The 15158-nt window shown below is 41.5% G+C and overlaps 1 protein-coding gene across 1 annotated transcript in view; it reads left to right on the plus strand.

Annotated features, from left to right (window-relative positions):
* The window catches only part of ARFGAP3 (ARF GTPase activating protein 3), a gene marked incomplete in the record, with an annotated part of 95113 nt that overhangs the window by 24473 nt on the left and 55482 nt on the right, over window positions 1-15158 (plus strand). The window contains 4 exon segments of the mRNA XM_077469016.1: window positions 2929-3060; window positions 5960-6043; window positions 6499-6598; window positions 8311-8370. Coding sequence (XP_077325142.1) covers window positions 2929-3060; window positions 5960-6043; window positions 6499-6598; window positions 8311-8370 — 376 coding nt within the window.

Consider the following 15158-nt stretch of genomic DNA (forward strand, 5'->3'; position numbering starts at 1 on the left):
AATTCAGTGACACCTCTTTACCATGCCCTGTGAATTTGCACTGCTGTGTCAGACATTTCACAAAACCTACTGTACAGAGATTCTCAGAGAGGGAATTACAGGATATGTAGTCCTTAGAAATAGAAAGTAAAGCAAAAGAATGCGCAGAGAAGACCTTGCAATGCATGCAGTGAATCCAGGAATTTGTAGGAGACAACCAGCAGTTTCCATGAAAGGAGATTTTTATAGTAAGCTTATATTGGATTGTCGACAATTAGCAATATAAATTATAGTTATTACAGTGTTTATGTTCTAAAATAAGTGTGCAGTGACTCAATTTATATATTTTTTTTAAATCTTACAATTTGCTGTACAAAAACCTGGTATACACTAACCATGACAGACTGAATAATTTCATGCATTTTCAGATAAGCCCAGTGTTTGCAAACCAGACCTCAGATTAGTCGCAGACCCTGTGCCTTTTGGAAGGCAGGTTACTGTTGTAGGGGGACAGGCAAGCTTCTTCTGTACTGCCTGTTGAAGTTCTAAGCTGCCGGAGGGCTTTTTAGTGATGACCCGGATGTGGTGAGGGGCAGGCATTGTAATTGATGGCCTGTCCATTTCAGCAGCTGGTGTCTGTGTTAATGGCATTGTATGTCTGCCTTGCCAGCGCCTGAGTTGGTCATGCTAAACTTGGAGCCCTTTTGCACTGTCAGCTGGTGTGTTAGTGGTAAGGCGCTGCTAGTTTTGGCGGCCCCTAGTGGGGCGCTTTTAACCCCTGCTAGCAGTCAAAGAAAGGGTTAAAAGCGCCACTGCCAAAGCACAGGGCTTATACACCACTCCTCCACCACCCGAAGATGCTGTTGCAGGCGCTTTTTTGGCCGCTAGCGGGGCACTTTTAACCTCCAAGAAGGGGTTTAAAACGCCTGTGTTGCAGCCCTTTGGAAGCGCTGCCCATGCATTCCAACAGGCAGGGGTGTTTTGGGAGCACTGTATACAGCATTCCCAAAGAGGCTGCTTGCAGGACTTTTCCTAACGTCCTGCAAGCGCACCGCCCCAGTGTGAAAGCACTCGGGAGGCATGAGAGGCAGTTTTTCAGACACTTTACAGGCGCTATTTCTAGAGCTAAAACGCCTGAAAACTGCCTCGGTGTGAAAGGGCTCTTTATGTTGTCTTTGAAAGTCTCTGGCAAATAAATGCTTGGACCCTTATGTGTTGGGAAATGATGATTTCAAGGCCAGAAATGTAAGCTTAAAAAAAATTAGAAAAAAATCCCCCCTTTTCATTAGCCCTCTGCTATTGAAGTGCAAATACAAGCTGGCAAACTTAAAAACAAGTGGATGTAAACCCACTCTCATCCTTTCTAAACTACTATAATATTGGTTATCTAGAAGGATATACATGCCTCCTGCATGTATACTTATCTGTCAAATGGCTCCCCTCTGCTATGAGACCCAAAAAACTGCAGATTTTGTGGGTGGGTCTGTTTTTTCCAGGGCTCAGTGGGTGGAGTCGTGATGTCAGTAGACTCCCCGCCCACCTCTACACTCCCTTATCAACATGCATTTTCTTCTGTGTATTTCTTACACTGAACTTCTGCTATGATCCCTAACATCCAGAAAAGTCCCCACATGAGGTGTGGAACAGCCAATCCTTGCAGAGCAGCTGAACAAAAGGAGTGGGGGTGGGAATTAAAAAAAAAAAAAAAAATAATAATGCATGTCTTAGGCTAGATGTAAATTGCCTGTCAATCACAGCAAGGGGGAAGAATTGTCTGTTTTGTTTCACTGAAAAAAGATATGAGGATTGCTCAGAGCTGGATTAACTCTTTGTGGCAAGACTGGGCACAGCTGATCTGAAATCACATACTCTATATTGTGCCAGACGAAAAAAAAAACTTTCGGGTTTACATCCACTTTAAGCCTCGTACACACGATGTGATTGTTGGCGGGGGATTGTCTATTGACACTGTCCTAAAATCTGACTGTTTGATACGCTTCTTCTGACAGCCAACACATGTTGGATGGTAGGCTAGTACATTTTCAGTGGACAACGGTCTGTTGTCTGATTGTATTTATTTATTTATTTATTTTTTTGTATCGTCAGTACACAAGTCTGTCACACAAGTCGAAAGTACAAACGCATATACTTGGAATCGATGCTCGCCAAACACTAAATTAGCAGAAGGGGCCCAAAGGGTGGCGCTCAAGAGCTGAAATTCCTCATAGTAAGTCGCTACGTTCGTATTTTGTTGGTCGACACTTGTGTACCATTTGTACGCAAGACAAGTTTCTGGCACACGCCCTTTGGACAAAAAAATCAGACGCTCGGTTGGCCAACAATCGGATCGTGTGTACGAAGCTTTAGACCCCTTTCACACGGAGGAGTTTTTCAAGCTCTTTGGCATTAAAAAAAAAAAAAAAAAAAAAAAGCACCTGAAAAGCTCATGAAAAATGCTTCACATTAAAATCAATGAATGCTTTCATGCTGGCGCGGTGAGCTGGCAGTGCAGTGAAAAAAAATCTGGCTCTCTCTGCACTTATTGAACATGCTGTATACTGTTGGTTTTTGTCCCCCCCCTCTTCAAGGAAGGAAATTTTTGTATTTAAAAAAAAAAAAAAAATGTTTTTATCTTCTTTGTAGATGACTAAAAACATTACTGCAGTTATGAGGCCTGTCGCATTTTAGTGTTCTGGTTCTGAAGAATAGGCTGCCTATTTATGAATAGAATTATTCTATGAATAGCAGCAGCTGCAATATCTGTGCTCTGAGTGGTGGTAGGCCATGTCTGTCATTCTACAGCATGCTGTGTTGTAATCCATGTTGTACAGGCTTTCTTAAGTATTTTGCATGAGTTTCTTGTTCTCCTTCGCCAGAATTGCACCGTGCAGGAATATTTTGCAAGTTTTTGACCTTTTTCTGTTTTTTTGTTTTGTTTTTTCCATGCAGACTGTCTTCTTTCGACAACACGGCTGCACCACAAATGACTCAAACGCGAAATACAACAGTCGAGCAGCAAACCTGTACAGGGAGAAAATTAAAGCGCTCGCGTCACAAGCAACAAGGAAACATGGCACTGATGTAAGTCCTATGAAAAACCAATAGAATGTTAGTGTTATCGGGCACAATTGAAATCTATTCAGTTTATCCCCTAAATACATTTTCCCATGTTTTGCTTTTTAATCACTCCAGCTCCGAAAGGTTTATCCTCCCCTTCATGACCAGGCCAATTTTTGCTATACGATTGCGTTACTTTAACTGCCACAGACAAATCTGAAACTAAGTGACACTTTTTTTTTTTTTTTTTTTTTTTTTTTAGGACCAGTGACACCAATACATTGATCAGTGCTTAAAAAAAATGAATAAAAAAAATGCACTGTCAATATACGAATGACACTGACAGGGAAGGGTTAAATGTGCTCCTGGGGAGTGCTTTCTAACTGTGTGGGGGGGGGGGGGGGTGCTTTGGCTGTGAGACGACAGAGCAGAAACACAGGCTCTCAGTCTCCCCTACTAGCAGAACAGCTATCTGCCTTGCCTACTTGGGCATACCACCATTGTGCCTCTCTTGTGAATGATCGACTGGTCCTGGAGACATCGGGTCCGCCAGACCCAATCACAGCGGGAGCTCTACAGACCCGTAGGAGCAAAATCCCATATCTGTGTGTGATTTCATGCAGGAGGGCCCCATGGTTTATGTTCACAGGGCAGATGGCAAGTTAATGCTTGTCTGCTGGACTACAGTATTACACCCACCCCTTTTCACTTTCCCACCCATCTCCAATTCCCATACATTTCTGTCCCTCTACACATGCATGCATACATATTTTATTTCCCAGCAAAACAATGTTGCTCCCTGGACTCTCAAGGGCCTGCGCACACACTGTGTAGGGGAAAACATCAATAACTCAGTTTCTGTCGACAGAACTACATCGCCTAAAAAATGAATAGGTGTAATAAAAGAAAATAATACTTTGATATGCTGTAAGGGTAAAGAGGGAGGTTTGGGGGGGGGGGGGGTAAACTTGGTTAATGCTTGGACATACCCTTAAAGTGTGTGTGCTTTTGTTTCATAAATGTGCCTGTGCTCCATATTAGGCTTCATGTACATGGGATGCTTTTACAACCGCTCCTGAATGATTGATTTACCTTGACAGATAGTAACCCATGTTTTAAACGTCCGTTTTGCCGCATTTGCATTTTAGAAGCGTTTCTAAGAAAAATATATTTTTATGGGCAAAAATGAAAAATGCCTTTTTAAATGTAACGTGGGTTACCGCGTTTCCAGCGCGTTTGGCATCGGAAACTTTGGCGTCTGACCCATTTTTTTTTTTTTTTTTTTTCTTTTGCTTTCGAAGAAACTCTTTTAAATGCAACTGCCTAAGTGGCAATAAACGAGACTGTGTACATGGTCACATAGGATAACCTTGAATGAGTTCAGGGGCAGTTGAGAAAAGCGTCCAACTGCCTCTGAACGTGCGTTTAGCAGCGTCCTGTGTACATGGGGCCTTAACTGTGGCCTGTTCAAGTTATTGTCTGCTTCATTTCACAAGATTATCCTGACAGTCCTTCTTCCTTGCCATTGCAATCTGGCCACAAAAGCACCAAAGTGGATCCGTGTTGGCATGGTCAGTTTGCAGTCCTCCGTTTTCTACACAATTCCATGCCAACACACAGCATGTGTGTTGTCCCATGGACCACATTGCCCGCATATTCCCTAACCAGCTCTGCTCTGCCTCACACATTGTAGAAAGTGGGTTAGCTGATGTCCCCAAGAGAAAGCCCTCCTGCTACGTCCATATTTAATGCTGGTGAAAGCAGCCAATCATCTGAAACGCTTTGATGTGACGTGGACATCCCACGAGGCAGTATTTCAGTGAGGGGACAATGCATACTGTGATATTTCATGTGTGTGTGTGTGTGTGTGTGTGTGTGTGTGTGTGTGTGTGTGTGTGTGTGTGTCTCATACAAGTATTTTGGATCTGGCCTAGAAACATGCCTTTCCTGCACATGCACTAAATTCCCCACCGCCGCAGTCTGAGCAGACATACCGCAGGTCTGTCAGGCCCAAAATACTTGATTTTTTTTTATTTTTATGTTTTTGTTTTTTGTAAAGCTGAGAAAAATCTTGATTTTTTACAAGTAACTAATTTTTATTAACACAGGATACGTCTAGAGTCACCAATTCTACTTTAGAGAAAAGTGGAGGAGCACGTCCTTCTTTGGAATTATTTAGCTGTGTGTAACTTAATATACTGCTATTCATGTCTTTGATCACAGCACTATGGTAAACCAAATCTTTTAACCCTGAAGTACCTGCCAGCTGTTTTTTTTGTCCTGTGTCCTACCTTTTTTTGCTTTAGTTTTTGGTAAAGGAGTTTTGACAATCTAAGATTGGCAGTGCCTCGCTATCACCCTGCACCGAGTTCTGTATTTGCCAGAATGTGCATCCCTGGAAAGGGGTGGATGGCTGGGCATGGCTCATATTCTAAACTGATGGACGCCTTAAAGTGGACTTGGCTATAAAATGCGGGCTCCACTCGTACTGATGGGGGGCCCCCTGCCCATTTAAAAATTACCTAATGTTACTAGTTCCAAAATGTATCGCTTTATAAGGAAAAAGTGTTTATATATTACACACACACTTGCCCTGCAACGGTTTTTTATCCACGATGCCTGAGTGAGGATGAGCAAATGAAAACTCGTGAAAAGACACTCTAGCAGGAGGATTTTCTCACAAGACTTCACCTACTCTACATTCCCCAATAATCTTCCTGGAAAGACTGATGACATGCCAACAGTGCAAAAGATGAGAGTAAGGTGAGTATACATTTACCTTTTCTTCCTGACGGCTACATTTTGGAACTACTAACAGAGGGTGATTTTTAGAGAGAGCGAGGGGGGCAGATATTATGTTATATTCTAGCCCTTAGTCTAAGCTGATGTTGTTGTGTTTTTTTTTTTCTCCTATTAATTGCAGCTGTGGATAGATGGCTGTGGAGTCCCACCGCTCCCACTCTCACCGCAACAGAAGGAGGAAGATTTCTTTGCTGCACACGTAGAGGTATTGATAAAGAAGGGAGCTATTGGGCAATGTTGGGTACTGGGTTGGGCCCATTCACACCACATGAATTTTTTTTATTTTTTTCTGCATCAAAAACATATAGAAAGTAGGTTCTATGGATTCCAATTGCATAGTTCACACCAGTGCAGTGAGTTCCAGTGCTTTTCAGTTCCAGAAAAAAAGTATAACGTGCTACTTTTTTCATGCACGGAACTGGACTGGAATGTGGTAAAATGCATCAAAAAATACAACAGTACAGAAGAAGAAAACCAATTTTCAAGTGCATTTTTATTCCTAAAATACAAAAACGCACATTAACACACATTAAGTTACCTTCAACAAACTGCATTGGGGCAGCAAAAATGTTTGAGCAACATTTTGTAGATGTTTAAAGCAATTGTTAACTTCTAAAAAGTGTATTTCTCTTTGGCTTACAAGTTCTAAATTTCTAACAGCAGGTCAGTAACACAAGTAGTTCAGACTGGACACAGCCACCCATGACATCGGAACCTGCTTTACAGAGTCTTCCACAAACCACCACTGATGGCAAAGAAGGTATGATTACGGGGCTAACTGGGCTGCTTTTCTGGTATTCAACAGGTTGGAGAAGAAGGTAATTTCCTTAAATTTACACTACAAACCAGATTGCCGACCTGAAGTTAACCTGTATTGGAAAAAAAACACTTGGCCCTAATCATTCAGATGTTTAACCCTTAAAGTGGAACTAGGGCTCCGCTATTGCAAACGTGAGCAGAAAGACTCTATTGCAGGAGAGACATACGATGGGGGTTATTTTCGAAAGGCAAATCCACTTTGCACTACAAGTGCACTTGGAAGTGCAGTCGCTCTTAATCTACGGGGTAGATCTGAAATGAGGGGAAGCTCTGCTGATTTTATAATCCAATCGTGCAAGCTAAAATTGTGTGTGTGTGTGTGTGTGTGTGTGTGTGTGTGTGTGTGTGTGTGTGTGTGTGTGTGTTTGTTTTTTTTTTTTTCTTCTTTGCATGTCCACCTCTGGTTTACAGCCACTGCATTTCCAAGTGCACTTGTAGTGCAAAGGGGATTTGCCTTTAGTAAATCACCCTCAATGTCTCTTCTGCAAATAATACACCTACCTGCCTACTCACAGCATTCTCTAGCATATAAACTCAGCTGTATATTTGCAGCTTGGCTAACTTTTCGAGCACTGTCCATATGTGCCAGGATGACGAACACATGTGCAAGAGTGCTGTCATCCTACACCAGCCAATAAAGATGGCTGAAGAACATCACCCAGAAGAAGATGCCAGCAAGGGACGGGGACCATTGAAGGAAAGGAATGTTGATCCGGTGATGTGTCGAATAGTGTCCACCCTGTACTGCGCTTGCACAGTATGGAGGACAAGGAGATTCCGAAAAACTCTGAAGATGAACGGTGCCTGCGCAGTGCAACCAGGTTCAAGCCCCACCATCCAAGTGTACATAGCGTTAGAATAAAAAATAGCCGAGTGAAGAGGGGCCATGCCCGAAGCGTGGCGAGCGAAGCGTGGCGAGCAAATCGAGCTCGCGAGTGGCCCTGTTACTATGTGCTACCATATGTCCACTTGGATGGTGGGGCTTGCACCTGGACTCGGTGTGCAGGCGCCGTTCTTCTTCGGAGACTTACGGAGTCTCCTTCTCCTCCGCACTGCGCAAGTGCTGCGCCTGCGCAGTACGGGGCAGACACTATCCGATGGCCGGACAGCTTTTGACAGAACACGGCTTACGGCGGACCTCAACGCTTAACTTTTTTTTCCCTTTAGCCAAGCTGCTGGATTGGCCAAATTTCAGTCGGTGCATATCCAACTCTTTTGCTTTTGAACACCAGTCTGAAGAGCATCAGTTTCAGCTAACATTTCAAAGTGGTTAAACAATTTTACTACATGACCAAATGTATGTGGACACTACACCAAAAATAATTGAATCCAGGTGTTTCCAGTGAAGGGTACTGTTTGTGTTATAGTGTACAAAGATGTTTGACAATTGCGCACTTCTGTTTGTTAACAGTTTGGGGAAGATTAATTTCTTTATTGTACATCATAGGACACAGAGCCACAGTAATTACTGTATGGGTTATATAGGCAACTTTTAGGAGATTGACACTGGCACACTCTAGACAGGAAGTTTAGCTCCCTATATAACCCCTCCCCTTACTGGTAGTACCTCATTTTTTTATTTATTTTTTTATATTCTATAAATATATCCATCAATTATGCAGTTTTGTAATGTTTGTGTCTTTTTTGTTTCAGGCGATCAGGAGATTGGTCCAAGTGTGGATTGTCTAAGTATGTCCCCGAAAGCCAATTTAGGTAACAGAACAATTATTTTTATTACACTTGCAAATACACCCTTTGTATTGTGTGTTATGTCACCTTCTGTGCACAGTTTATATACAGTGTATATCTGTTGCAGTGACCCTCTGTAACACCAAACTGCTTTTGTGGTCACGGTTATAAAGGAGACCGTGTCCAAATTGTCACATAATCGGTTGGGGGGGAATTCTGTAAAGTGTTAACAAAGTAATACTTCTTACAAAACCACTTTTAGGTCAAATAAAGGTATCTGATGTATAAAGGGGCCAAAAAAATAAAACATATGACCGTACATCTTTGCAATACATGCACAGCTCCCCGTGTTCTCTATCTTTTAAAGTGGTTGTAAACTGCTGGGCGAATGTGGTGTGTGTGTGTGTGTGTGTGTGTGTGTGTGTTGTGGTGTTTTTTTTATTTATTTATTTTTTTTTTATTTTTTTTTCCTGCAATGTAAAGGCAGCATGTGCTAGTATGCATCGCATACTAGCACATTATGTGAAAGATACCGGAAAACAAAGCTTTCTAGCGATTGCAGTGTTGACGCTGAGGGCCACTTCCATTTTCACTGGTCTTGTTTCCGGCTCTGACTGGCCAAAGCCACGATGACGTCATTCCTGTGCATGCACACAAGAGTCGCCAGTCACGGCACAGGGCTCTGAAGGAACGGAACGGGTGGCCTTTCCTTCAGAGCGCATGCGCCAGTGATGTCACTGGTTGCATGTACAGTAAATATATCCTAAACGGTGCACGTTTTTAGAAGATATTTTGTGGGCGGCATAGTGGTGTAGTGGGTAGCACTCTCATCTAGCAGTAAAAGGACACTGGTTCGAATCCCAACCACAATGCTACCTGCCTGGAGTTTGCATGTTCTCCCTGTGCCTGGGTGGGTTTCCTCCGGGTACTCCGGTTTCCTCCCATACTCCAGACATGCTGGTAGGTTACTTGGCTTCTGTCCAAAATTGGCCCTAGTATATGAATGTAATGTGAGTTGGGGACCTTGGATTGTGGGCTCCTTGAGGGTAGGGGCTGATGTGAGTGTGTGATGTATGTGTGGAGCATTGCGTAAATTGACAGTGCTATATGGGTACCTTTTTAAATATATAATAGAGGAGTATCTTGATGAGATACAATGTACAGGGATAGGTACAATTGTAGATATGCACCCACACTCACTCAGGTTGAACTGGATGGACTGGTGTCTTTATTCAACCTTACTATGTAAATAGCTATGTAACTATTTGCATTACCTATAGGTAAGCCTTACCTATAGATACAATTTAACGATGCAGGTTTACTTCCTCTTTTTATAATTTGAGCCCTAGGGCCTTTTTACTCAATACCCCTTGAGCCCCAGAACATTTTTGCCTTTTGGCAATGTCTTGGTACTGTACTTCATACCCTTTTAGCATTTACGGTCCCTAAGGTATTATACCTAGTGTTTTTTTATTTATTTAATTATTTTAGTTATGTTGGGAATAAATACTAAAAGAAAAATTAGAAAATAAGTAACAAATTTAGAAAATTTTTATTTTCCTGTAAATTTTCCAAATGTGCAATGTTTACTTAATTTACACCTCTCAATATATATTTACCACAAAATATAATCCTCAAAATCTGCTGATTTAAAATTGATATAACGTTAGTGTGACTTTTATGTAACGGAACGGTAAAAACGCAGTGAGAAAATGTGCTTTACTTTTAAAAGAGCTTTATACCCCTTTCAAAGCTACATTGCAACACAATAACAAGTAATAATAGTACATAATTTATGGAATTATGCAAATCTTATATTTGGGAGATTTAAAATTATTCATAAATATCAACAAGAAATTCAAGTTTTGTTTATCCGTGCTATTTTGAAGACAAACGATACAAATGATATTGCTTAAAAATGATATAATAACTAAAAATACAGTGCAAATTAAATATCGGGTATATTTTGTGATAATAAAAATAAATGGATATACTTCTACTTATCAAAGATAAATGATGATTCAGATAATAATCACAGTTAAAGGGGTTGTAAAGGTAAATATTTTTTCACCTTCATGCATTCTATGCATGAAGGTGAAAAAACATCTCACAGTGCCTGCGCCTCCAGCCAGCTGTATCACAGGAGCGCGCCCGCAGGTGCTTCTCACCATGCGAGGGAGCTCGCATGAACGTGAGAAGCACCTGCGGGAGGAAGCCGAGACAGCCGCTGAGGGACCCCAGAAGAGCAGGTTTGGGCCACTGTGCAAAATGAGCTGCACAGTGGAGGTAAGTATAACATGTTTGTTATTTAAAAAAAAAATTAAAATTCACTTTACAATCTCTTTTAAGCTCTTATTACAAAATATCACATTTCAATACTAGAATGATACTTGTACGTTTTAGACCTGGTAACTTGTGAAATATCTTTGTGTCTTCACAGACTTAGGTAAATCTTGTTTACCTTTTTAAACAGTGTTTCCTTCTCGAAACAAACCTTACACTCTTAAGACTCTGTTCACACTGGGGCAACTTGTCAGGCGTATAAGTCGTGCTCCATTTTGTACCATGGAACCGTTCTAATAGGAGCAACACAAGTCGCTCCGACTTAGAAAAAGGTTCCTGTGCTACTTTTGGGGAGACTTCAGGCGACTTGCCTGGACTTCTATACAGAAGTCATTTTGCAAGCCGCCACTGAAGTGGGATGCGAGACGCCTGAGGCAGTGTGAACTGACCCTAAATTCACAAACAAAAATTGTTTTATATTGTGCACAGGTTGATAATTTGATCAAAGCTTATATTTTAGATTTAGAATGAATCAATGGTTTAACACATACTATAACCAATCCAATGCTAAAACTTTGAAGTCAGTGTGATGAGATATAACAATATATGTATCTCCTTGTTTTAGAAGCGAAACAAATTCATACTGCAGTTAGAATTCCCTTCACTCCAAAACAAATGAATTGGATTAGTCAAACATATATGCTCAACCAAACTTCAATTACCTAAAAAGGTATACATTGGAAAGATTAATACTTTACCATGTCTTTTCTGTTTGAGAAGCAAAATCCCAAAAGAGACTTCTTTCCACCTTAGAGATACAGTGCCTTGCGAAAGTATTCGGCCCCCTTGAACTTTTCAACCTTTGAAGCCTGAAATGTGGCAAAACATAAAGATATATAACATTTTTATTTTTTGTGAAGAATCGCCAACAAGTGGGACACAATTGTGAAGTGGAACGAAATCTATTGGATTTTTGAAACTTTTTAAATAAAAAAATGAAAAGTGGGGCGTGCAAAATTATTCGGTCCCCTTGCGTTAATACTTTGTAGAGCCACCTTTTGCTGCGATTACAGCTGCAAGTCACTTGGGGTATGTCTCTATCAGTTTTGCACATCGAGAGACTGAAATTCTTGCCCATTCTTCCTTGCAAAACAGCTCAAGCTCAGTGAGGTTGGATGGAGAGCATTTGTGAACAGCAGTTTTCACCATCTTTCCACAGATTTTCGATTGGATTCAGGTCTGGACTTTGACTTGGCCATTCTAACACCTGGATACGTTTATTTGTTAACCATTCCTTTGTAGATTTTGCTGTATGTTTGGGATCATTGTCTTGTTGGAAGATAAATCTCTGTCCCAGTTTCAGGTCTTTTGCAGACTCCAACAGGTTTTCATCCAGAATGTACCTGTATTTGGCTGCATCCATCTTCCCCTCAATTTTAACCATCTTCCCTGTCCTTGCTGAAGAAAAGCAGGCCCAAACCATGATGCTGCCACCACCATGTTTGACAGTGGGGATGGTGTGTTGAGGGTGATGAGCTGTGTTGCTTTTACGCCAAACATGTCATTTTGCATTGTGGGCAAAAAGTTTGATTTTGGTTTCATCTGACCAGAGCACCTTCTTCCACATGTTTGGTGTGTCTCCCAGGTGGCTTGTGGCGTACTTTAGACGAGACTTTTTATGGATATCTTTGACAAATGGCTTTCTTCTTGCCACTCTTCCATAAAGGCCAGATTTGTGCAGTGTACGACTGATTGTTGTCCTATGGACAGACTCTCCCACCTCAGCTGTAGTTCTCTGCAGTTCATCCAGAGTGATCATGGGCCTCTTGGCTGCATCTCTGATCAGTCTTCTCCTTGTCTGAGCTGAAAGTTTAGAGGGACGGCCAGGTCTTGGTAGATTTGCAGTGGTCTGATACTCCTTCCATTTCAAAATGATCGCTTGCACAGTGCTCCTTGGGATGTTTAAAGCTTGGGAAATCTTTTTGTATCCAAATCCGGCTTTAAACTTCTCCACAACAGTATTACGGACCTGTCTGGTGTGTTCCTTGGTCTTCATGATGCTCTCTGCGCTTTCAACAGAACCCTGAGACTATCACAGAGCAGGTGCATTTATACAGAGACTTGATTACACACAGGTGGATTCTATTTATCACCATCAGTCATTTAGGACAACATTGGATCATTCAGAGATCCTCGCTGAACTTCTGGAGTGAGTTTGCTGCACTGAAAGTAAAGGGGCCGAATAATTTTGCACACACCACTTTTCAGTTTTTTATTTGCTAAAAAAGTTTAAAATATCCAATAGATTTTGTTCCACTTCACAATTGTGTCCCACTTGTTGGTGATTTTTCACAAAAAATTAAAATTTTATATCTTTATGTTTTGAAGCCTGAAATGTGGCAAAAGGTTGAAAAGTTCAAGGGGGCCGAATACATTCGCAAGGCATTGTAGACCCGTCCGGCCATCCTCAGAGCTCCTCCAGCTCTTCCCATAGCTCTCTATCCTGCTATCTGTCTCTTCTTTTTATCCCACCCGAAAACTTACATTGATAACTAAGACCAATGCCATTTTGAATAATTACCAATTCCAATCGCTAAGGGGCAGTGTTTTTATAAGAAATTACTTTTAATGTGCTTGACATGACCTTCTGGCCTCGGCTTATTGAAATACCATTAATTGTCTAATGGTTGACAATCAAGTGTCAATATCCTCCAGACACCCTGGCGCTTTTTAAAATATATGGGCTGAGAATGTTTACCCCACATCATTAGTTGGTTTGTAAATGCCATGAAAGTGAATTCATGATTCAAACGATAGCATAACAGTTATTCTTGAACATTCCCATTAAATAGGATACCGTATTTGCAACCTTATAATAACGTATATGTAGTAAACGGGTTTATACGTGACTAATACAGATACACTGTAAACATATTAAAAAAAATTTAACATAAATTAAGCAATAATGTCATATATATTAAATAATGTATGTAAATAAGTATTCTAATATAATAAGGCTATAATACCTTAGGTTAATACATTACTTTTGAGTAATATTATAATACATTTCATTTGGTCGTATTTGAATAAGCCCCTTTTTTGTCCCGTGGCTTAATTCTGGGAATACTAGTTAAGTTTGTAAGCTCACTTGAAATACGATTCTCTAAGGCCCCTTTCACACTGGGGGGCACTTAGCGCGCTGACGGTAAAGCGCCGCTATATTTAGCAGCGCTTTACCGTTGTTTTAGCGGCGCTGATCGGCCACTAGCGGAGCAGTTTTAACTCCCGCTAGCGGCCGAAAAAGGGTTAAAACCTCCCGCAAAGCGCCGCTGCAGCGGCGCTTTGCAGGCGGGTTTGGAGTGCTGCCCCATTGTTTTCTATGGGAAGGGGTGCTTTATTTACCGCTCCTACAGCACTCCAAAGATGCGGCTTGCAGGACTTTTTTTTGACCGTCCTGCAAGCGCACCACTCTAGTGTGAAAGCCCTCAGGCACTGAGCGGCTCTTTCAGGGCGCTTTGCAGGTACTATTTTTAGTACTTTAGCACCTGCAAAGCACCTTAGTGTGAAAGGGGCCTAAGCGATACACCATCTGTGGCATCTCTCCTTATCAATTTGCAACCTGGGCGAGGGTACAAACTTACACAGTCTTGTAAGACAGAAAACGTCTATTCATTAGCTATGAATTTCACCTCCTAAAAAGAAGAGCTCCTTTAAACAAGATGGCATTGGTTTTGCTCAAAGCATCTGTGAAAAATATACATAATAGAAATGCCTATATACAGTATATATGAATATAAATTATTTTAACCCCAAATGTTCTGACAAAGTAATTGTAAAGGCTCGCATTTATTTATTTATTTTTTTTTTTTTTTAAATTAACAAACATGTTATACTTACTACCCCTGTGCAGTTGGTTTTGCACAGAGCAGCCCAGATCCTCCTCTGGTCGGACCCCTCTTTGCTGCTCCTAGTCCCTCCTCCTTTGAGTGCCCCTCAGCCAGCAGCTTGTTATAGGTTGTCACCCAGGCTGAGTCAGAGCTCTGTGTATCCGTTCAGATACGGATGCCTGGCCCCGCCCCCTCTCTCCACTGTTTGACTGATTTTGGCAGCCACGGGAGCCAGTAGCGCCCCTGCTCTACCTCAGCCAATCAGGAGGAGTGTACTGGATGGCTGAGGGTATTGTGGACATTTCTGGAGAGAGAAGGAGCTCAGGTAGGTAACTGGGGGATGCTGAGGGGGCTGCTACACGCAGAAGGTTTTTTTTTATCTTAATGCATAGAATGCATTAAGATAAGAAACCTTCTGCCTTTACAACTCCTTTAAAATTACAGGTATAGTTAAATATCTGTTGACCTGCTGGAAATCCAGCGATCTTCCAATTTGCTGTAATCAGCTGACAGGTGTTTTTAGCTTTGTTGCACAAAATGCTGCAAATCCTGTGTCCCACACCTCATTGAAATTGCACGACGTTCATGCGATCTGCTTCGGGTGTCAATGTTAAACTGACGCCATGCCATAACCGTTCGCTA

Source organism: Lithobates pipiens, unplaced genomic scaffold (genome assembly GCF_037356315.1).
Source record: "Lithobates pipiens isolate NorthernLeopardFrog02 unplaced genomic scaffold, aLitPip1_a1.2 Scaffold_8, whole genome shotgun sequence".
Taxonomy (NCBI): Eukaryota; Metazoa; Chordata; class Amphibia; order Anura; family Ranidae; genus Lithobates; species Lithobates pipiens.